Below are 22624 nucleotides of genomic sequence, written 5' to 3'. Positions count from 1 at the left end.
GGAGCAGCGAGCGCGGCGGAGTCCTCGAGAGGGCTCGCAGTGTGATTGGCCTTGAAGGCCAGAAACTCTGAGGCGAGCTGTGGGTGGCGAAGTCGGAGGAATTCCGCGAATACAGCGTCCATGATCGCTGAGTACCCAGGTGGGGCGGCCCCGGGTCTTGAAGACACTCGCCTTGCGGCGAGGCCCCAACTTCTCGGACCTGAGCGGTTCTATTGAACACAGGTGGCAATGCGGCGCGATTACTACAGGACAAAGAAAAAGCACAACAAAACAGAAATTACAAAAAGAAACAAAACAAATAAATACTTGCAGGGAAACACTTTGTCGGCAAATGTTCCACGAACACAAAAATAACTAAACCAAAACAAATAAAAGCTTCCAGGAAACACACTTGGTCGGCAGATGTATCACGAACACAGGCCGCGCGAACAATGGCCGGGCTAACAAAAGCCGGGCGAACAAAGACCGGGCGATCGAGTGGACGATGAGCACGTCCGCACGTGACGGGTGCCTCTATCGGAATGACTACGTAGAATGAGGCCAAGGTACATAAATTATATCGCGACCTCATTGCGGACGCTTCCACTAAGATGCGGGTTTGTAGACCTTAGACCAGCATCTTGGCTATTTTACTCTTCGACTGTGTATTAAATACAAGGTACCACAAATAACGCATACCTCGCGGTTTTTGTAAATTTTTGACGTGTTCCAATAACTCTAGTCATATCCTACCTACAACCAGCTGCTCAACAGTTTTGATTTGATTCGTCCGATGCAGTAATGTTATTCCACGAAATAAAAATAAAATACTACCAAGCGTGGCATTTGTTTTATGTTTATTACCACTTATTCGTTTGTACAATGGCTATTGTTTTGAATTTGTTTAGACTATTACTATTTTTTGATGCTATTAGCAAACGAAACACAGACGTGTGTAGATATCGAAGTTGTTTTAGAATTCGTATTTGAGATATAAAAAATTTACATATTTTTGCTAATATCGATGATCCACATGAATAATTTCATTAACATTCATTACAAACGAATATGTTAGACATGTAAGTTGGTCTTGTGTAATTTTTAATATGTAGTTGTTTTGAAAAACTTCAGGCCTTTTTGACACTTATAAAGGATACTAACAGGCGTATAACAATAAATATGCTCAGAGCAGGTACTAGATTGCTTAGACTGTTTATTGTATTCCACAAGCTAGGCACTACGTTTAAAAATTCCACGTTGTCCTTCACCCTGTCTTGGACTGTCATCGCCATAATATACACCTCTGTCTCTCCTGTCCTCACAGACAGCGGTTAGCCGATGACGAGGTCAGCCCCTGATGCCAATTCGTTCTCGGTTTGAGATCGAAGAAATAAATCACTTTGCCGACTCGAGCTGACGCATCCGACTAGGGTACATTGTAAGCGATGGAGGAGTGCAATTATAAAATCCCTACATACCTTATGAAGAGGCAGAATGGAAACAGTCTGAAAATTAATATAACCAACTAATTTAATTAATCTAACCAAGGCAAAATCTAATTTACGTCACCATCGTAGACCCTTCATGAGTCCGAATGAATTCTAAAGTTCTATTGTAATTTTCTAACGGTTCACGTAGCGATTGCACTTCTCACTTTCTCAAATTTTCTATTTATGGTAAACAAACACTCGTTCCACGTGTTACTTTTTTTTTTTTTTTTTTTATTGCTTATGTAGGTGGACGAGCTCACAGCCCACCTGGTGTTAAGTGGTTACTGGAGCCCATAGACATCCACAACGTAAATGCGCCACCCACGTTGAGATATAAGTTCTAAGGTCTCAAGTAAGTTACAACGGCTGCCCCACCCTTCAAACCGAAACGCATTACTGCTTCACGGCAGAAATAGGCAAGGTGGTGGTACCCCACCCGCGCGGACTCACAAGAGGTCCTACCACCAGTAATTACGCAAATTATAATTTCTGCGGGTTTTGATTTTTATTACACGATGTTATTCCTTCACCGTGGAAATCAATCGTGAACATTTGTTGAGTACGTATTTCATTAGAAAAATTGGTACCCGCCTGAGATTCGAACACCGGTGCATCGCTTCAACACGAATGCACCGGACGTCTTATCCGTTAGGCCACGACGACTTAAACTTACTTCCCTTAGTCAGGACTTTCTCGTGTATTACCGGTACGGTAAACATATATTTGAGACAAAAATAAATACACCCAAATCTAAATACCGTTTTTAACAAAGATTTTACCCTGATCGGGAATCGGAGCCGACCATTGATACACTAGTCAAGGTCACCAAATGTTGGACTAACGACTATATTGTTTATCGACCACATTGATGGTAATAAAATCTCTTAGAACTGTAACACGATTGAATCGAATGACTGTAAATGTTTATTACGCAATTTTGCATATTTGCATATCTATAATGAAGTTAGCTGTTAATTTACTTTTTTTCGAAGTTTCTCCGCGGGTAGTCTTTTTGTGTACGCTTTGAAATGGCTGATGGACAAACTAAATCATCTACCCAGTCCGCCGGACTACGACGAGGAGACAACGCCTATTCCCGATAGACACTACATGCCGCCTCAATACCAAGGATAATATGTAACTGATACATGCCTCATACATACCATCAATACACAGAATAATAAACAAGGGACATGAAGAAAAACGTATTCAGAGTTTGGTATTGATTTTTTTTTATATAAAAAATGCTCTTAAATTTTAATAAAATCAACTTATAGCCCTTTGTGTCAATATTATGTATAATTAACTCTACATATATAAACATAGCATAGGAGAAGAGATAAATTTCGTTTTAGGGTACTATCAATAATTGTGAAATATTGTCGTCGAAATACGTCGATGCTGAGGAAGGCATGTGCTCGAAAGAAAAAATCCATTAACATGGTAAGATTTTAAATGTAAATTTTATGATAAATGAAACTAGGGGAAACTTTTCTTGAAGTATTATATATTAAAAAAATCGTCGTGATAAATTCATTTTAAACATTGTTACCTATTTTATATTTAGCCGTTACTTAAAAAGCTCGTAATCATACAAAAACTCATTTTTTTTTAACCCTAGAAGTTAACTTTGACTATATTAGAGTTCAAAATTCACTTAATTCAGAAATTATTTTCTACTATGTACTATAAGCAAACTATATATCAAATTAACGGTATCATTTTTTTTATCAATTATTCGCATCCCTACTCCCACTTCCGCTAGGTCGTCCCAAAATTCTTCTAGCATATGTTCCGGGATTTTGAAAGGACTTATGGCTAAAACTGTATCTGGAATGAAAAAAGTTAGTGTTTAATTTTACATGATTACAACACAACAAAATAAATAAATCCAAATGCACGTCTGTGTTAATTGTTAAATCATAATACCTGATTGAAATTGCATCTATTGTTAATTTGTTTTCAAACAAACATTTAAAAAGTTAGCTCAGCTGTTACAATGCGAGTTTTCTATCATTTTTTTCCTATCTATGCTGATAGCCTGAGAGGCTATTTCAACTTCTCCTTGACGTGTAGGTAAGCTGACGGGGCTCAAACCGGAGTGTTGCTAACACTGGCCCCAGCAAGAGCAGTGCTTCGCAGAATCTACCACCGGATCGGAAACGCGACCCACTGAGAAGATCCGGCGAGAAACTCAGTGGGCTGTCTATGGGTTAATTTACTCGTCGAGCCCTTCGTCGCAAGCGACGTGTTCGGCGAGGACGGTGGCCGGCTTTCTATCATAGTACACTAACAAAACCCTAAAAAACTTAACCTGTGTATCATAGATGTAACAAAAACAAATATCCAGATTTCACAAATTATTAAATAGCGATAAAAATGTAGTTTAATCTCGTGCTTATTTCGCAGCCAATGACTCTAAAATCTGTAAAGTAACTACTACTCAGAATTTTAGAAATGATAAAATCAATCGTCATTTGTACAATGTTTGAAGAAGTATCATTACAATGGAGTAGTTACCACCGTACTTCTTCTTCTTCGTTTGAAAAGTGGATCAGCCGTAACACAATACAATTTAAACATCGACTTCATGTCTCAAGGTGAGGGATGGATTTCACGTTGTGGTGTCTACGAGCTCCGGACACTACTTAACATAAATATTCTACTTCTGGTGTTGTTGACGCGGTTTGTTCTGCGCCTGTGGGTTTGTTCGCATTCACCGATATCCTGCTTAATTACGCTTGGATGGAAAATGGAATCCTGCTTAGCAAAGTATTCCAGAAAAATCGATATTTCGACATAACATCTCACGGAGGGAGCACTAAATTGATTTCGTTTTCGATTTATATCGGTAATGAAAAACATATTTTCATTACCGATATAAATCCTCCCATATAAATACTTACTAAAACTATTGATTTGGCATGTTTCTAATTTTCGTTTGGAAAAATAAAAACATTTTTGCTTATTATGGATTACATAATTAATTAATTACTAACTTACAATTTACATGTACATACATATTATCATGTATGTTTATTTAGATGAAGTAACCAACAGATGTTATAAACATAGTAACATCACAAAAAACATAATTTATAACAAAATAATTTCAACTACAAAAATTCTAGCAAACAAGTTTCAACCTACTTTTGAAATCGGATATCTTGTTGTATACAAATTTCTTTTGTCTGGAACGAACATCTATGAATCGAAAGCCAATTTTCTTAAACAGTTTTTCAATAACACGATCCGGTTCCTGAAACCAATGTAAGTAATTAATTATGTAGTTCATACGACAAAAGAATACAGCGATTGAATTAAGACATTTTAGTTTTTCCAGTAAATGGTACTAATCAGTCTGGTAATAATTTTCTCCTCTCCGCCTATCGATGTGTCAACGATATTCCAACATAGTCGCACGTGGGACATTCATATTAAAGACAAAACTAAGTATCAGAAAGCCTTTTTTTAATCAAAATTCAATAATATGAACTTAGTAGCTACCGAACATTTTTGAAATGAGCAATAAGCTTGTAACATTTATTTTCAATTATTTAAATCCCCGTATTTTATTTTACTACACAAGGCAATGCTTCCATAGCAGAAGCCATTCGTGAATACAATGACATTAATATATCTATATATATAAAAGAAAGTCGTGTTAGTTACACTATTTATAACTCAAGAAGGGCTGAACTAATTTGGCTGAAAATTAGTGGGGAGGTAGCTTAGAACCAGGAGATGGACATAGGATACTTTTTATCATGTTCCCGTGGGACGTGACATAAAACGTGGTATAACAAAACGCAACTGATATGGAATGACAAAACGTAACTGACAGCTAAACGTAATGTAGTCTATGGTTATTTGTAGTATAGTTTTGAAGTTGACCGGTTGATGTGTTTGTTCCGAATTTCTATTAGCTTATTTTGCCGAGATAATTATTAAGAAAGCCATGCCGCGATCAACACGATCAATTTTTTCCCGACGAAGCCGTAATGCAGCTATAATTTGAAACATTGCGAGTGAAATAAAAATATAATAATAATAATTACAACTAAAATAAATGACCAATAAAGAATCATTGAAACTTTTGCTTTTTTTAATTTACATTAATTATCCAAATAAAAAAATTATCTTGATAAAATCAAAAGTCTGCTCATTTATTGCCGCCTCTAAGGCGGAATAAAGTTCGCCGGGTCAGCTAGTTTAAAATAAAAATATTATCTATACTAATCATCGATATATTACCACATACTAATATATAAATCTACAGTGGTTTTTACAGATGTTCCGTTATAACTACTGAACCATGCATCCGATTGACTTGAAACTTGGTATCCGTGTAGAAAATACATGTAATTAATGGATAGGCTAATTTTTATATGATTGTAAATAATAATGTTAATTTTAAATGCGCAGTGAAGCGGGCGAGTACAGCTAGTTATTAATATATTTAAAATAAAAATATTATTACCATACTATCATGATAATGCGAAACAAATTGATTTAAATCTTTAAGCCACCAGGAAAAAATAATTACAAAACAGTTAATAAATCTGAATTCATCGTAGCTTATAGGAGAAAATATTATGTCTATCCGTATCAAATGAAGTAACAATACAGGTATTAAAATCCTGCATTGATACTGGAAACCTAGTTTTCTAAAGAAATAGGTACTTCTTTGGAGTTCAAGAGTAACTTCGACAATTAAAGAATAACGACGTAGGTATAATAAAAAGAACCTGTATAAGTGCTGGTAACAGGAGGCTGAGGCTATTTCGGCGGTGAAATAATCACGCATCTCGCTTTGAAGAATGAGAGACTTCGACGTTGTGTCTTAAGCTGCGTGACGCATTGATGTTTTAATTCATGTTTGTTTACGAGCGATAAACATTTAACAAAAAATAAATAATAGTTTAAAAAAACAAAAAAAAAACGCTTTTAGAAAAAATCTTTTTTCTTACACAATTTAGATTTTTTTCTTACACTTTTTAAATTAAATTTATTAAAAAAAAAATCTATTTTTTAGTTGGATTTTCTATTTTTTTTTCATTTTTAGGTGAATTTCAAATTTTCTTCTTTTTTTTTTAATATTGAATGTCATCGGTCCATAATAAATATGCCAAATTTTGAGTTAATCCGACGTTTTGAAGGGGATCAATATTATGTCAAAACATTCCGTTACATACCTACTAACATACATACGTCTGAAGCTAATAAAATCGTCATAATAAAATAATGTAATAAAATAATGCACTGTAACCAACTATTTATTGCGGTAAACTCTTAGTAATTTATTTTCTTCATATTAGAACAGATAGAACAACGCTGTAAAACTTAAAGAAAAACAGTTGTTATTATTGTTGATTTAAGGTTATTACCATGCAATCATGATAAGGCGAAAGAAATAGATTGATATCCTTAAGCCATGCAGTCCATTTAGGTGTGTCTTTGAGTCCTTCAAACATACTATATATTGGCGAATATGCGAGAAAGGTTAAAAGGCATTCTCCGTCATCACGCATCAGATTATGAATATTTGTAAATCCTTTTCTGAAAGAAAAAACAGCAGAATATTATTCTACTAATATATTATCGGATAATAGATTGATGACGCAATGCAGTGCATCTAACAGTATGAACGCAAATTGCTATTTGCTCGAGGAAAACATTACCGGTGAGTGGCAGAAATAGACCGAATAAGTATGAACTCCACACCCATTTGTTTACCATATCCCACATCACCAAACTTTCGAATACATTTTAATTTTGACGGAAGTACTTAAATTCTGTTCAAATCTGTGGCTAAGTTTCTCAGTATGGAAAGAAAGACTGATTACTTTGAACTGGCTTCAACCATAAAAATAGTACACGCATAAGACTCACTCCTGATTCTGCATCCAATGTAATGCGTAAAATGAGAAAACATGATCGAATTTTCCTTTCAGCTCATCGGGAATATCATCTTCTATATTAAGTACAGTAAATGCTGTCGTCTTATTTCCGTAACGCCCTTCGGCGTGCTTGACCATTCTCTCACTGATATCGCAGCCCAACAAAATCTTTCTACTTTTTGGTAAGTATGATCTCAGGATATCAGTGACACTTCCATCGCCACATCCTATGTCTAATATACTTTCTCCCGTTTCTTTCCAGTTTAATCTTGACGAATACTCATTTAAAGTGTCAGCTGCATCCTGCCTCTGAATACTGTTACTCTTTTCGTATAACTCTGCATCGTCGTTCATGAAAATCCTGAGAATGAAATAGAATTTTCGAAGATACAATCTAAATTATTTTTAGTAAGTTAAGTCTTTCTGTCAAGAAAGACAAAAAAAAAAGATCGCCCATTAACAATATTAAACATTGCAAGCATATTGCTACCATGAACACCTTCGAACCCGTTTTACTTCACATGACTTCAGAAACCTCAAATTATTTCTTTACAATTTAAATAGAAATGTGCAATAATATATTGTAGATCTTTTAAATTTTTTATAAAAGGCAAAACACAGAAAAGGAAGTTCGCGCGCAAGTTATAAAGTTCACATTCCCAGTTGTCAAGGAATATACTATTCTAAAATATTATTTTATGAAGTCTTGATAGATACAATCTTTAAAAAGTGTTTACTAAACTATGTTGATAGACGAGCCAAAGATTTAAAAATAATAATGGAAAACATTATTGACATATTGCCTACTTGACTCGCTCCACCTCAAGTACGGTGGCTTAAGAACACTCAATGCATTCTCAATAATTTATATCTACATTGTGATTCTTTATAATGTGCACATATCGAAATGAGGGAATCTATGCTTAATTTTATCGAGGGAAAAATATTAAAAAAAAGCTATACTTTTCTTATTTTTTTTGTTCGTGGAATTTTTTTAATTTTTGTTCACTACTGTGACTCTGGTGTACACAAAACTGTGTAACTTTTGAACTAAATGATCTATCGCGGTTAAACAAATTTCATATTGATTGGAAGTATTTAAGCGTCCCGGAACTGTAGGACCAATATTTATAATTTAAAAAAAGGCACTTGTTGACTAGACTAATAAATAGTCTAAAAAAACGAAAAACACGCTTTATATAAAATTCAACTAAAAAATAGAAAATAAATTTTAATAAATTTGAATTGAAAATAGTGTAAAGTAGTGTAAAGTATAAAATAGTGTAAAGCGTGTTTTTTAGTTTTTATTAACTATTATTTATTTTTCATTATTTAGTTAAATTTGCTATAAAAGCGTATTTTGAAAACTATTAAGTACTTTAACATCAATTCCTGCCTTATCGACTATAGATAAAAATTATAAAAATTGGCAAAAATATTATTTTGCAAATTGAATAATGGAATAACCTTATCAAATTAGTGTATTGTCATCGGTCCTCAATAAATCCACAAAGTTTGAATGAAATCTGGCCGTTTAAAGTGGGTCAAAATCCCATCTAGAGGAGTCAGTTACAAACATACATACAAGTGAAGCTAATATAAAGCGTGTAATAAAATAGATAACAATTTTTTTTTATGATTTAGATTCTCCGCATCGCGGGAAATAATATGTTTTCTTTTTAACGTTAATTTAACCATGCGTTAATAAAATTCTATATTAAAATACCTGTGCGAATTTCCGTTGTCGAATGTATTTTGTCCAACCATAATGAGTATATTCCACACAATACGCTCTGAGTCAACGGGGGGTCGTATTTATAACGCGTTTTAGAGATCCTTAAGATTTAATTTCGTAGAAAAAACATTTAAAAAAAATTATATATCATATATTATGTATTTTTCCAATAATACTCTAACGTAAGACTGCATAGAGCAGGCCTGAGCAGGGGTAGGCAACGCGGTGCCCGCGGGCGCCATGGCGCCCACGATCTATTTTTAAGGCGCCCTCGCTGAACTAATGTAAATGTATGATAGCCAGAGCGATTTACTTACTCTTGTCAAACGGTAATATACAGCAAGTAGTCAGTTGAGTTTAGGATTGTGCATAGATTAGCAGTTTGCCAACCTTGAGCGTATCTAATAGCACGCACGTATTTTTTGTTAGTGTGTGATCGTATTTCGAATAGATAACGCGTAGACTGTGCATTTAAAACTACCAAGTAATTCGAAATAATTATTTTCTTTCAATACCGAACAAAGCTTAATGACTCACATTTAGATAATTGTTTAAGGACCGGGAACTCTAAATATATCCCCAATTATAAGAAATTACCTGAAAATATGGACACCAAAGTTTCACACTGAATTATATGTATCATTATGTATGACACCAACAAAATAAAAGTTATAAAAAATCTGTTTTTTTAATGCCTATTTATACCTGTTGATTATCTGCAAAATATGCACCCTAGGTGATTTTCAATCGGACAGTCTGCCGACCGAGAGGGCTGGTGGTCGTGGCGCCGACGACCGCCAGTCCGGCGTCCCGAGGGGGAGGGTGATGGGAGAGATGTGCTCCGCACTAAACGCTTCACTTTCCCCCCTTTGCCTTGTCATGAGTTCTGTCTCATGCGAGGTTTGGACGTTGGTTGTTGAGCGACAGGAGGTTTTAGTCAGTTCGACTCTGACATACCCCGCCCAGTATCCCCAGAAAAGGGCGGAAGTCCGGCGATTTCCTACTGACAAAAAAAAAAAAAAAAAAAAAAAAAAAAAAAAAAAAAAAAAAAAAAAAAAAAAAAAAAAAAAAAAAAAAAAAAAAAAAAAAAAAAAAAAAAAAAAAAGGTGATTTTCAAATTTAGTATTGCGCCCTTAAGGACAAACAGGTTGCCGACCCCTGGCATAGAGTATAGAAAGTTCCACGAGGACGGTGACCGCTGCTTGAAGTGCCTAAAAACACCGAGAGTGGATCGGGGGGATTTGACAAAACCTGTTTCGGGTGACGACGGCTTTGCATTGCCCTGTGGGCTGGGTCAGATAAGAAATTAGCGGCGGTCACGGTAAGTGGGCTATCAAGTCGCGCCACTTTGTCAAAGTAGTGTTCTAATGCTATCTTAAGGTAAGGTCGATACTTACGTATCGATTCAAAATTTAGATCGTCGTGAAGATCGACATTCCTCACGTACCATGGTGCTCCGATGGCTATCTTGCAGAAACGGGATTGGATAACTTGGAGAGAGTTTACGTGTATGCGGGCCGCGCGGGCAAACACTACACTTGCACAAGTCATGAGAATTCCGCAGAAACCAATGCGTTCTTTCAAAACTTTGATTGTAGTTGCCGATTTCATATTTTTGACTGGAGTAATGTTTATAAATTTTTCAAAATATCTACCTGCTTAGGTCCTGACAAAATTTCCTAAATGGACTGCGTGGTGGTGTGAAACCAAGCTTTTCAATGAGACGCAGTTCTCCTTTACATTTACCCCATGGTGGCTTGTTCTAAATCACTCTAAATCTGAAACTCATTCTAAATCATTTCTATCAAATTCTGAAAGTCGATTCCAAAGCCTTGCTATAAAAGATACCAAGTCCCTTTTTATAAGTGTCGCTCGAACACCATCACAATCAGTCAGTACAATAAAACATATACCTACCGAAAAGAGAGATACTAAATCGGCTTAATGACGTTATTATAGTCAAGGTTTCGATTTAAAAGAAGTGGTATCACCTGGCGTGATTTTTCGACTAAAATATGACACTTGCTATAGGATGCCTTTACCGTTACGTTGAAGTATTTAGAATATCAGCTAAGCCACATTTACATAACGTCTTTATATAGTTCAGTCTCCGCCAGCGGATTATACAAAGCAGACAAGAACTGTTTATATACGGCAACTCCCTGATTTGTGAAAAGGATTTTTCTCTACGTTCGTTCCATATCCACTCTTGGTCCTTCTTAAGAAGTTATGTTAGTAGCACAACAACCAATGCGTAGTTTTGATATATCTTCTGAAAAACGCAACAATAATACCAACTGATTAACGTAGTTCATGTTGTTTTTGAGCTTAACACAAATTAGACATCGCTTCGGTCTTTCTGGAACACGCTCGACAGCAATTTGCACTAACCTAAAACCTCGAGGAAAAAGATACATTTGCTATTTTCAAAGCAATTCTCGCAAAAGTACTTCCCTTAATCAAATCATTAATTCTTCAAAATTATTCGTCAGTTATCATCCATATCAATAAAAACATATACGATTCTGACTTCCGCCAGTATCGTGTTTGTAGTACTTATAAATACCGACGTACATTTTCCAATCCAATAGCATCGGATTATATTGTAATTGATAGTGTGGAGTCAATAATAAGGTTTTGCGACGTTATCTCGGTATTTGGTTGTAGATAGATCTAAGAATGTGAATATCGTAATTCCAGCTAGCCAGTTCAGTAAGTCCTCAATTTTAAGTAAAGGGTAGTTATTCTTTTCTGTCTTATTATTTAGGGCGCGATGATCTAGACACTGTAGTTTTTTACCTAGAATAGCTTGGTAGGCTGAAGAAAATATCTAACTATCCCACTGCTTAGAATGACTTGTGCCATGCCTCTAATTCCCTCTCGGAGCAAAAAATCCGATACAATCTGTAAACTACTCATTGCAATTGAGTTTGTAAAACAAACCACTTGAGAGGCAATCCTTATATTTCTCAGTTACTGTTTAAAGGAATACACGTTACTCGGACGGTAGATGTGCATTATAACGTATAGTGTCATCATCAGGTGGTATTGTATCGACAGGTGCCCTACAAGCATGAAGTGCCATTTCGTAATCGAAAAATCCTGTTAGACTTTACAACCAGAACATGAGAGACTTTGAAGTTGCACGGGGTCGTTATTTTATTAATATAACGGCGATTACGAAGTTGCAATCGCCAGGTAACATTTTTTTTTTTCCTACCTAAGCTGCTAGCCTTAGCTAGGAGGTGAGCTCACGGGGCTCAAACCTGACGACGTTGCTAACACGAACCCTAGCAAGAGCCGTGCTCCGCATAATCTACCAACGGATCGGAAACGCGACCCACTGATAGTGGAGCACCGTTAGTGGATCGGGAGGATCCGAAATGACGAGTTTGGGGCGACGTCGACTGCTTTCCATTCTTTCCGCGGGATCGGGAATGTAGTTACCGGCGGCCACGATGAGAGGGTTCTCGTGTCGTGCCGCTTTATCAAAGTGGACGGGTAACAAATAGTATTATTGTCCGTCGCTTCGTACCGACTCGTTGACGTAATAAGAGACTTATCTCGCAATAAACGGGAACTGTTCGTAATTAATTCACTAGAATAACTGTTGCCGTGTGTTAAGAGCTTTTAGTTTATAATTTTTGAATATTCTCCGCAACATTAACCGATCCGATAGAGGTTTTCATTAACTATATCCGGTTTTTAAGTGAGCGAGTGTTCTTTCAGAACGGAATGCCTTGACATACCATGTACGACAAACATGTCTACGAAATTTCTACACTTTACCAACCACAGCTATCTCATCGATCGAGTAATATTCAAGACATCAAGAACTCAACTATGGCTGTGATTAGTAATTTTGCGTCGTTTTCGCAAATCACTATTTCCCTAAATGCAAGTGACATTTTAAAAGTATGCCATTAGCATTAGTCTGATTTATTTATTCAATTTGAAACGTATCATTCCAAGACCAGTTTTTTTGTTTTGTCAGTAGAGCTATTAATGATCCAGTTTTCATTGGTTTTGAACGTAGATAAGTAATTGAAATTCTGATACCCGCTGTAGAATTCGTAAGTTTGTTATTGGATAAATATGAATTTCTGTCAGACCTATTGTACCCTTGGAGTTTCCAATTTTAACTGACCTAAAATATTTAAGGACCTGTCCAGGCTCTGAGGATTAAGCTACCTGTAGCCCTCCACCCTCCTCCACTTCAACTATACGGTCATTCGGACGACCTAGGACAGTATGAAATTCCAACCTTCAACCTCGGACATTAGGAAATTTCGACCCTCTATCTCGGACCATACGAAATTCCAATATAGATATTTGATGCTGGACCTCGGACCAAATAAGTACACCCTCGGTTTACGCCTAATTATTTTCCATTTAATTTAACAATTTATAATCCATTAAGATGCTTTTTTTTTGGAATTCCAAAGTAGCAGATATACATATGTACGTATATCTAAGCAATTTTGCTGGTACTACTATTTTAGTTTCTCAGGAAAGACAGAGCAGAAATAAAGACAATAATAATAGTAATATATTAATACGTGAAGCAAAAACTTTGTATCCCTTTTTACAAAAATTGCGCGGACGGAGGAGTATGAAATTTTTCACACTTATAGAGAATATAGAGAAGAAGTGCGCAATGATAATATTTTTTTTTTAAATAAGGCATAAAAGATACATTAAATAAATAAAGAAAACATTACAAACACTACCATGTATTTAACACAACACATATAAATAATATTTATATTATACTCTTTGTTTATTGTCAATGGGGTTGGCAACTGTCAAAGTGGCGCTTGTGTGCATTGTTCCCATAACATTCAATATTTGTATTGGAATTTTTGATTAAAAATTATTTTAAGCACAATGACGCGTTGTTTTGTGCCAATATGCTCAGAAATTGGAGTACATCAATTCCGAAGGTCAAGAAAATTGGAAGACTGTGGTTAAAGGCCATTTGACGCGAAAAAAGTACTCCCACAAAAAGTTCGAGGTTATGTCGTAAACACTTTGTAAAATCTGACTATGAAAACATTAGTAAATACACAGGTATGTTTCTTTCTGTCAAATATTTATAATGCATGACTAGGTGTAGCACACATCTTTGTTCTCTTATTAAAAAAATCCAATAATAATTAGTTAGGCACACTATTCGTTGCTAACATATTTTGCAAGTAGATTTATGTTCTAAGGAACCTTTTAACAAACACAAAATCAGACTGGAGGAAACGCATTCCTCATGAGCTGTTGTTCATTATCAGCTGTTACTATTGAAAGTTCTATCTAAATCGCTGCATCCATTGTAATAATAAATATTTTGAACCATGGTCAGGTGTCCTTGTGATAGTATATTTAAATGTTTTTCTTTGTGTTGTAGGTGTCAAACATTAACATAAATATCTGAAGAAAGGTGCTGTACCATCTATATTTTCATGGAATATGAAACCAGTTTCTGAAGAAACAAAAAATAGAGAACAAAGGTTACAAACTCGTACCCTTTGAAGAACACAGCAATGTGCATTTTGATTCAAATGTCTCTCAAGAAATTCTAATAGAAAATAATAACTCTAGTATAGATGAAACAATTACAAGGCATCATATTACTATTGGAACTCAAACATCCAATATATTAAGATTGTTCTCTACAGAGCTATTACTTGCAGACGATGAGACAGTGCAATACTACACCGGGTTGGAAACAGCATCTAAGTTTTCATTAGTTTTAATCACACTTATGCCAATGTCATTGATATAAGGTATTGCTGGAGTAGAGTGGTCGGCATATCAATAGAAGATCAATTTTGAATGTTACTAATTAAGCTTATTATATATTTCATATGTGTAATGTTATGTAATTTTAGAGAAGGAATTGTCAATAAAAATAATTTAAAATATTCCTGATTATTTATTTCGACAAGTGTGTATAGTTATAATACAGATATTTTTCATACAATGCTTCTTTGAAAATATTTTCATAAAAGATATCTCATTTATTTATCATATTATTTATAAAATTATTGTCTTTTTCAACATAAATCACTTTGATGTCCTTGTAGGTGTAAATAACCAAGTTGCAGTATGTTTTGCCTGAGCAGTATAACTGCCCTTGGATTTGATAATAATATGTGCAGGTTTTTTTTAGAGACAATATCCCGTTACATTGTTCTAAGTAAGGCACCGTTGTTATATTTATTTCATGTTTTCTGCTAGCGTATGGACATTTCACTTCAATTATAGTTTCTTCGCCCGACACACCATCAGGAGATGCAGCAAGATATGGGCGCTCTTGGCTAATGAAAATGCCACATGGCTCCACTAGCAAATCATATATATTTGCTAGAGCTATTTTTTAATTTTGTTTCAAAATTAAAATTTTGGTCATATGGCTCTAATCTGAAAAAAATAAAATAATACATTAGTTGGTAGGTAATGTGTGTAATGTGAGCAATTCTTTTTGCACATGCTACAAGGAATAAAGTTCTTAAGGTACACCATTTAATATTATTATAATAATATCTACCGGAAACAGTTTGAGAGAAGTTTTCTAAGTTAAAATAAAACATCAACATTGTACCTTTCGACAAAATCCACCTTTTTTCCTCGTAAAGATGCACCACGTTTTCTCAACTCCTCCTTTAATTCTTTAACTATCCAGTTGGAATACATGTTGTAAAACTGTTTAGCACTACTTAGAAAGTAATAAGAACCGTATCAAAGTCACAAAATGCCGAAATATCACGAACGCAAAACACACAAAATGGCGGCTCTCTGTGACAAGGGAACAAGCTACGCTGGCGACATCTGAGAAAAGCTTTAACCGGCCAACCCCATTGTCAAACTTTTGTTAGTGTTTAAAGTCTGTGGTGAAATTGAGAATAGATGAATATTGTTTGTCTTTATTATTATTTATGTATTTTTTTTTTTTTCCACAGGAGGAAATCGCCGGATCCCCACCCGCACGGCAGGTATGTATAGTGTAGTTTTGGCGAAATCTGTGATTATATTATATAAGTATAATAGTATTTGACAAAAGAACCATAACAATGTTTAAACATAAAATTTCATTTGATTAATTTCGACTACTGCGGGACCACTAGTAGTAATAAAAAGACATGAAGGTAAAAATGAAAAAGAAAAAATATATATGTCGGCAACAAAAAAAACAATGACGAAAAGCAGTAATCGAAACTTTCTATTATTTGGATGTTGATATTGCTTGGTCCAGGACTTTCAAGGAAAAGAAAAAAAAAAATCATCTTTACTTCGTAGGTCGTCGTGGCCTAAAGGATAAAACGTCCGGTGCATCGTATCTCGCGATACAACAATATTCGGATCCCATAGAGAAGTATCATTTTTCTAATGAAATACCTACGTACTTAAGAAATGTTCACGATTGACTTCCACGGTGAAGGAATAACATGTCTATGGGCTCCGGTAACCACTAATCAGGTGGGCCTTGAGCTCATCCACCCACCTAAGCAATAAATAAATAAAAACTTACATTTCGTGGACGATTAAGGAAATTTTATACATCCTTGATGATCCCACTCCTGGACTTTTGGCTTTCGCCGAAAAGTCCAAACACAGTCTACTTATATTTCCTTTATTACTACAATTTCACCTTTTTTTAAATGTTGGAGATTCCCTTTGATTATATACGTGTATATGAACGTATGTATGACGGATACCTGGTCGAGGTGGGACTACAATTTCACCTAGGAATCACGTTATTTAGTGTATATAAATTGCTTTATCCGGTACACTTCAAGAAAAAGTCCGGCTTCTGCCGTCCCTCAGTCTGTAACACAGAACACTATTATAATAGCCGGCAAACTTCTTGAGCATTTGTTGACGTAGTGGGGGTAAGTTTGCGCATGGTACACTCACGTGCAAAAATATTATTTACTCTGCGTCATAATGCAATTAAATTATTAAAATCAACATATGTATTTATTTATATATTTATTAGAACATCAACAAAAAATATAGGTTAATAATTGTAATAATTTAATCTTGGGGTAAAATAGATATTCCTTCTATTAAGTCAAAACTAGAGCTGTTGCCAGGTCTTCGTTCAGTTGAAGCGAAGCTGGTATTTGTAATTTTTTTTTCGTTATCATAATCTTGACCATTATCATCATCACTGTTTTCATCACCCGAGTCGCCATCATCGTGTTAAGTCGACATAGGGCTCATCGGTGTAGTTTACGACTCGGTCGGTTCGATCTTCTTTTTTGTCTATAATTAATTATTTTTTGAAGATATTCGATTCGTAGTAATCGAATGTTACTTTTTTCAATTACCAGCTGCCGATTATTTTCTGTTTTTTTTTTCCATCTGAAGCCTAGCTCTTTCATAATTCGTCGTAAACTTCATTCCGAGCCATTAAAATGTATATCTTCTTTAAAATTTTCGAAGCCTTTTTATTACAGATTGAACGAAACTATCCATTCCGGTAACTTTCTTCTTCCCTGATCTTTTCTTACCCGGAGTCCCAAGCACGATGAGCAAGCCAGAGCCTTTAGCTTCGTTAATAATGCACCTAACAGTACTCACTGATCTTTTTGTTGCTTCCGAAGTCTGTTTTACTTTTTCCATAATATCATTCTTCCCCTGTTTTATAATGAAGCAATATACGTCGTACACAATTTTTCTACCCTTTCTTTTGAATACTCCACCAGTTTGTCGCGGCATAGTGTATTTTTTATAAAAAATCAACAAACACTCAACAAATAGCAATGGCAACAAAGTCAACAAGCAATTATAATAAAATATAACTTAACGATTAATAACGATAGATTTTTCACTGTACGCAAGCGTACTTTACGCAAGGTTCGACTGATCTACCAATAACGCGCTCGATACGATTTCCCCTGCCGTCGCGCCTCACCCTCACCACCAAAGTGATCTAAAATTCGGTTCTGCGCAGCCAAGGTCATTTGCTCACGATGTTTGCCGGTTACTATACTTCTAGCGAAGAAGAACAACAGCTTCATAGTAAAAAAATGCTTACACCAACGCCCCAGTTAATGCCATCGGTACTAACGTATGGCGCGAGAATTTAAAATGGCATGCAAGTAGAGAATTTAATTAAGGAATAATTTCATGTAGAGAAATAAAAAACAAGGATTGTACATGGGTAACAATTTTATTAAGCTACCATAATTAAAAACAAAAAGTCTTAATGTATATTCTTATTAACAATTAAAGTATTTATATTATATACAGCACTGCGCGTGGCGGCAGAATAATTTTAAAGGATATAAAATTTACATTTAGATTAGATTTTAGATTTAAAATTAGAATTAAGTTTTTTACTGTAATAAATTAATGAGAAAATCTACGTTATTTGTAAAAGGCTTACCACAGTGTAATTGACTGTTTCATATAAAAGATTTAGTGTGGTAAAATTATGGTGTCGTTATTTATTAACAATAAATATATATAAATTACATACTTGATGACTTTTTTACTTATTTTATAATAATTCAGTATATTTAAACATAGAGAAACTTTTAATATAAAATATCCTTGAAAGGGACGTCATTGAAACGTAACTAATTAGATGAAGTTACGTAGTAACTGAACACGGGTGTTATAAGACTTATAAACATGAAAATCTATCATTTATTGATGATTAATGACTCCTAAACTCGAAACATACTAATTTTAGTTTCTTGTAGAATTAGAAAAGGTATTATCTGACAATAAAGTATTGTTTTAAATTTACAAATGTGTTGAGCATAAATGTTTTGTAAATAATCTGACATCAATCTGAGATAACTGCAATTGTTTTACCACTAGGACTGCAATTAATAGTTAAGTTGCAATATAAGTTAATTGCAATAAAATTAATGCATTTTTTATAATTTAATGAAATGGTTGAATATTTAATCGATTTACACTTTACATACATCATCACTTAATATTAAACGTTTTTCAATATATTTATTTTTCTCTTCCATGATTTTTGGACGCTTCTTCCATTTTTTATTTTACAAAATCTTTTTAAACAGATAGCAATTGTACTTTTTATAATTGTTTCAATATTGACTGCGTAATGTTCTTCACATCCCTTTAGTCAATCTTTGTCCAAATTTTCAGTTAATAAAGTATATAAATTCATTTTAATTTTTTCTGTGTGACTGTGATCTTTTAGATAATTGTTTACCAAATTTGCAGCCTTTTCAACCATTTTACAAAAACTGTACTGAATGTAATTTAAACTACATTTAACATCATCATATTCTTTGAACAATGTAAACAAATGACATACCTATGTGTTCTGGTCTGCTAGCATAATACTTTTACAAAGAGTACAATTGAGTGCCATCTTTTTTACAATAAATCCGCAAAGATAAGCACATGCTTGCATTTCACCAGAACACTGAGGAGGCATATCTCCTAGCTCTTCGTTACTTTCACATAAAATATGAATTGGATCAACAAAATAACCTACTAATAATCTATAACAACAGTTTGATTTGAGTCGTCTATTATCAAAGGTGGCAATCTGTGCATTTGGACAAAAAAATGTTATTGATATGTCAATACAGATTGATTTGAATATAATCGTCTCCTTCAAAGAATACGGTTCAAAACCTGCATTAAATAAAGGTTAATACTTAACCTGTTATTTATCTAAGATGTCGTTCAGAAGAGTTTTGTGACTGTCAATGGAATACAAAGTCAATAATTCGTTTTTCTGATTTACCAATAATTGTCCAAAAGTCACATTGCCGGCTTTGATAATAGTCAACTCATTTCTTATAAATGCTTAAGGCTAACACTTTATCATCCAGTGTCCATCTCCATCCAGTTAATTTTCTTGGAACGTTGTTCAGTTGGCTTTGTAATAGTAAATAAAATGAACTACTTAATTTGCTTTTTAATAATTCATTAGTAGGTTCATTTGATGTTAGTACACTTAATATAGATCTTTTGGATTTTTTAACACCTTTAAACTTTCTTCAGAGCCTCATTATTTCAGATAGGTTTTTCTGCATCTCTTATGCAGCTTTTGCTTTTTAGGTGTAAGTTCAGTGAACTTTTTCACATACAAGTCCTTCAAAATACCTTTGCTTATTGATGGTTCCTGGAAAATATACAAAAATAATTAAATCACAAATTTCAAATAAAAAATTTAGAAAATTAATTCCTTTAAAGTAAATTTTTTGGTAACTTTAATACTTTCGATCTATGTATTCTATGTAGGTTTACATGTTTTAATATTATTTTGGAAAAAAATATTTTCTTAAAAGTGATGTTTATTTCTTTTTCACAATTTGAAATTCAAGTACTATGTCAAGATAACCAATGTGATATAACTACATCAGAATAAATTAATTATCTACCTCCCCCAAGTGTATCCTAACATATCTACCTATTCTATATAGGATAAGTGAATATGTTTTACTTGGGAGAAGACTTTCTTCAATATGAAAAGGATACAAATCAATATTTTTTTGATTTGTTATGGAATATTATCACGAGATAAGAAGTTTAATGCCCGTAACTGTTTTATAATTTTTTGAGTAATATTTTTATGATTATAAAGTAAACTATGTAAATACTCACTTGGATGTCATGACTTGCTTTAGATGGACTACACTGTTCGTCTCTTAATTGGGAAAGTATACTTTGAGCTTCAGATGGAAATCTTTTCCTGTTGCTGCTGGTAAATGAAGAATCATCAAAATGATTGCCACATAACATCCTATGCTGTGCGTTAAACTTTTCTAACGATTCATTGGATGTCCAATCACCATCAGGAAAACCAAAATTTAGCCCAAAGTTTAGCCCTAAAAAAATAATGCTTTCATTGTACACAGGTATAAAGTATGAAGCTGTTCTACTTTAAATTAAAAAACAAAGTTCTAAGCAATCTTCAAAATAATATTAAGTAAGTACACTTTTTGCATAATTCAGGTCGGAATTGTGCAAAAAGTGAGAACTTGTAAAATCAGGAGGACGTTTATCTAAAATTAATCCAAATATTAATGTTTGATCTACTTACCTCAGAGACCGATGCTTGGACGGAAGAGGAAACCTATGGAAGGTTAAGGAAAATATTCTTTTGATGTAATGCCGCATTTTGAGCATTTTACACTTCCTTTCCCTACCATGTTTTAGCAAAGTACAACAGCCTAAATGTCGCGGAAAGAAACAATCAATCGAGGTAGTTTGTAAATTGTAAGTTTTAAAAAAATCCAAAATGTCGGGACAGTCGCTTTTTTTTAAAGTGATTTTATGACCAGGTAACTAAGACTTTTAAGTTATGTCTTATAATGTATATTCTTTTTTTGTGAAAAATGATAATATGGACTGAAATAAAATTCATCCCAGTTGATTAATGTCTCAAATTAATCATCTTCATTTCATTTCACTCCATAATATCATTTTTCATAAAAATATGAATATAAATTAAAATATAAGACATGATTTAAAGGTCTTAGTTACCTGGTCATAAAATCCCTTAAAAAAATTTATAGCTGATTGCTTCTTTTGTAGAGCGCTTTCTCATTTTCGCAGATATTGCCAGTGTTGGCATTGGCCGCTAAGAAAGCTGACGGACTTGGTCTGTAATGCCAGTATTTACGTGCATCGCCCAGCGTGTTTGCCAGTGCGGAAGTAAACCAAAGTTTATGATAGTCATGAAACTAGTATTTAAGTCATGAATTATTCTACAAGTCAATAGTCTGTCCACTTTAGTAATATTGACTCTAAATAAATATATTTTAATCATATTTCGATAGAGTTTGTTATATTACTTTTACATTTATGTTTATGGTACTAAAATTTAAATAAAATTATCCTAGCAATTTCATGACTATAGTGTTGAAAAAAAATCAAATCTTACTTACAATTATGTTTTAGCTCTATTTACTTAATTAAGTTAATAAAATTAATGTTCCTAACAGTACACATTTGCTTTTATCGTGCAAATGCATTAAAATTGTATTGACATACTGTCTATGAACAATCTAAATATATATTAATACGTGAAGCAAAAACTTTGTACCGTAGATTGGGGTGAATAGGGACTAGGGGCAGAATATGGACGAATCTGGGTTGTCACAATGCTTTTGCAAGATTGAATTTTGTTGAATTGAAAAGGACTTTTATTTAGTGTTTAATGTAGTCATCAGAGTTTTGTAACTGATTAAAGATATTGAAAAGTGAATTACCTAAAGGTAAGTACCTACCTTAACAACTACACAGTGCCACCCCTATCGAAAAACTATGGTCCCCATATGTGACCCGATTCACCCCAAGGTGAATCAGGTAAAGCTAGTTTTTTCCGTTTTGTGTATCTGCTTGCCAGGTATGTAGCTATGCATAGAAATAAGTAGACATATTCTGTATATTAGATACTATCAGTTGAGATGAAAAGTCATTCGATTATGTAAAGAGTCAAGGTGATGAAAGAAAATTGATTAAAATTAGTTCAATTAAAAATAGCTATGTAAACATTTCGATAGGCATGTTATCATAGGCAT

At 34.0% G+C, this 22624-nt stretch overlaps 1 protein-coding gene and 2 long non-coding RNA genes across 6 annotated transcripts; 1 reads left to right on the top strand and 2 right to left on the bottom strand.

Annotated features, from left to right (window-relative positions):
- Nucleotides 1-2956: 2956 nt before the first annotated feature.
- LOC114246206 (juvenile hormone acid O-methyltransferase-like) lies at nt 2957-16949 on the bottom strand. 4 transcript variants are annotated; one of them, XM_089731587.1, is made up of 5 exons: nt 16627-16949; nt 7362-7730; nt 6857-7028; nt 4620-4728; nt 2957-3299 (listed from the first exon to the last, which is right to left on the bottom strand). In XM_089731587.1, exons 1-5 carry the CDS (start codon nt 16656-16658, stop codon nt 3139-3141), a joined length of 843 nt encoding a protein of 280 aa, XP_089587713.1. In that variant the 5' UTR covers nt 16659-16949; the 3' UTR covers nt 2957-3138. The 4 variants fall into 4 exon arrangements, with proteins under 4 accessions (XP_089587713.1, XP_089587714.1, XP_089587715.1 ...); XM_089731588.1 differs by having other exon boundaries at nt 16814-16938; XM_089731589.1 differs by having other exon boundaries at nt 16747-16769.
- Nucleotides 13895-15019, top strand: LOC149501774 (uncharacterized). The gene is made up of 2 exons (XR_016323942.1): nt 13895-14174; nt 14503-15019. It is a non-coding gene; the product is annotated as an uncharacterized LOC149501774 (long non-coding RNA).
- Nucleotides 16950-18254: 1305 nt separating the features above from the next.
- LOC149501773 (uncharacterized) lies at nt 18255-21694 on the bottom strand. The gene is made up of 3 exons (XR_016323941.1): nt 21142-21694; nt 20703-20926; nt 18255-20220 (listed from the first exon to the last, which is right to left on the bottom strand). It is a non-coding gene; the product is annotated as an uncharacterized LOC149501773 (long non-coding RNA).
- Nucleotides 21695-22624: the final 930 nt, after the last annotated feature.

The sequence above is a fragment of the Bombyx mandarina genome, chromosome 12 (assembly GCF_030267445.1).
Source record: "Bombyx mandarina strain Sakado chromosome 12, ASM3026744v2".
NCBI classification, from domain to species: Eukaryota; Metazoa; Arthropoda; class Insecta; order Lepidoptera; family Bombycidae; genus Bombyx; species Bombyx mandarina.
The sequence above is the reverse complement of the archived record's forward strand: the minus strand, read 5'-3'. Positions and strand labels throughout refer to the sequence as shown.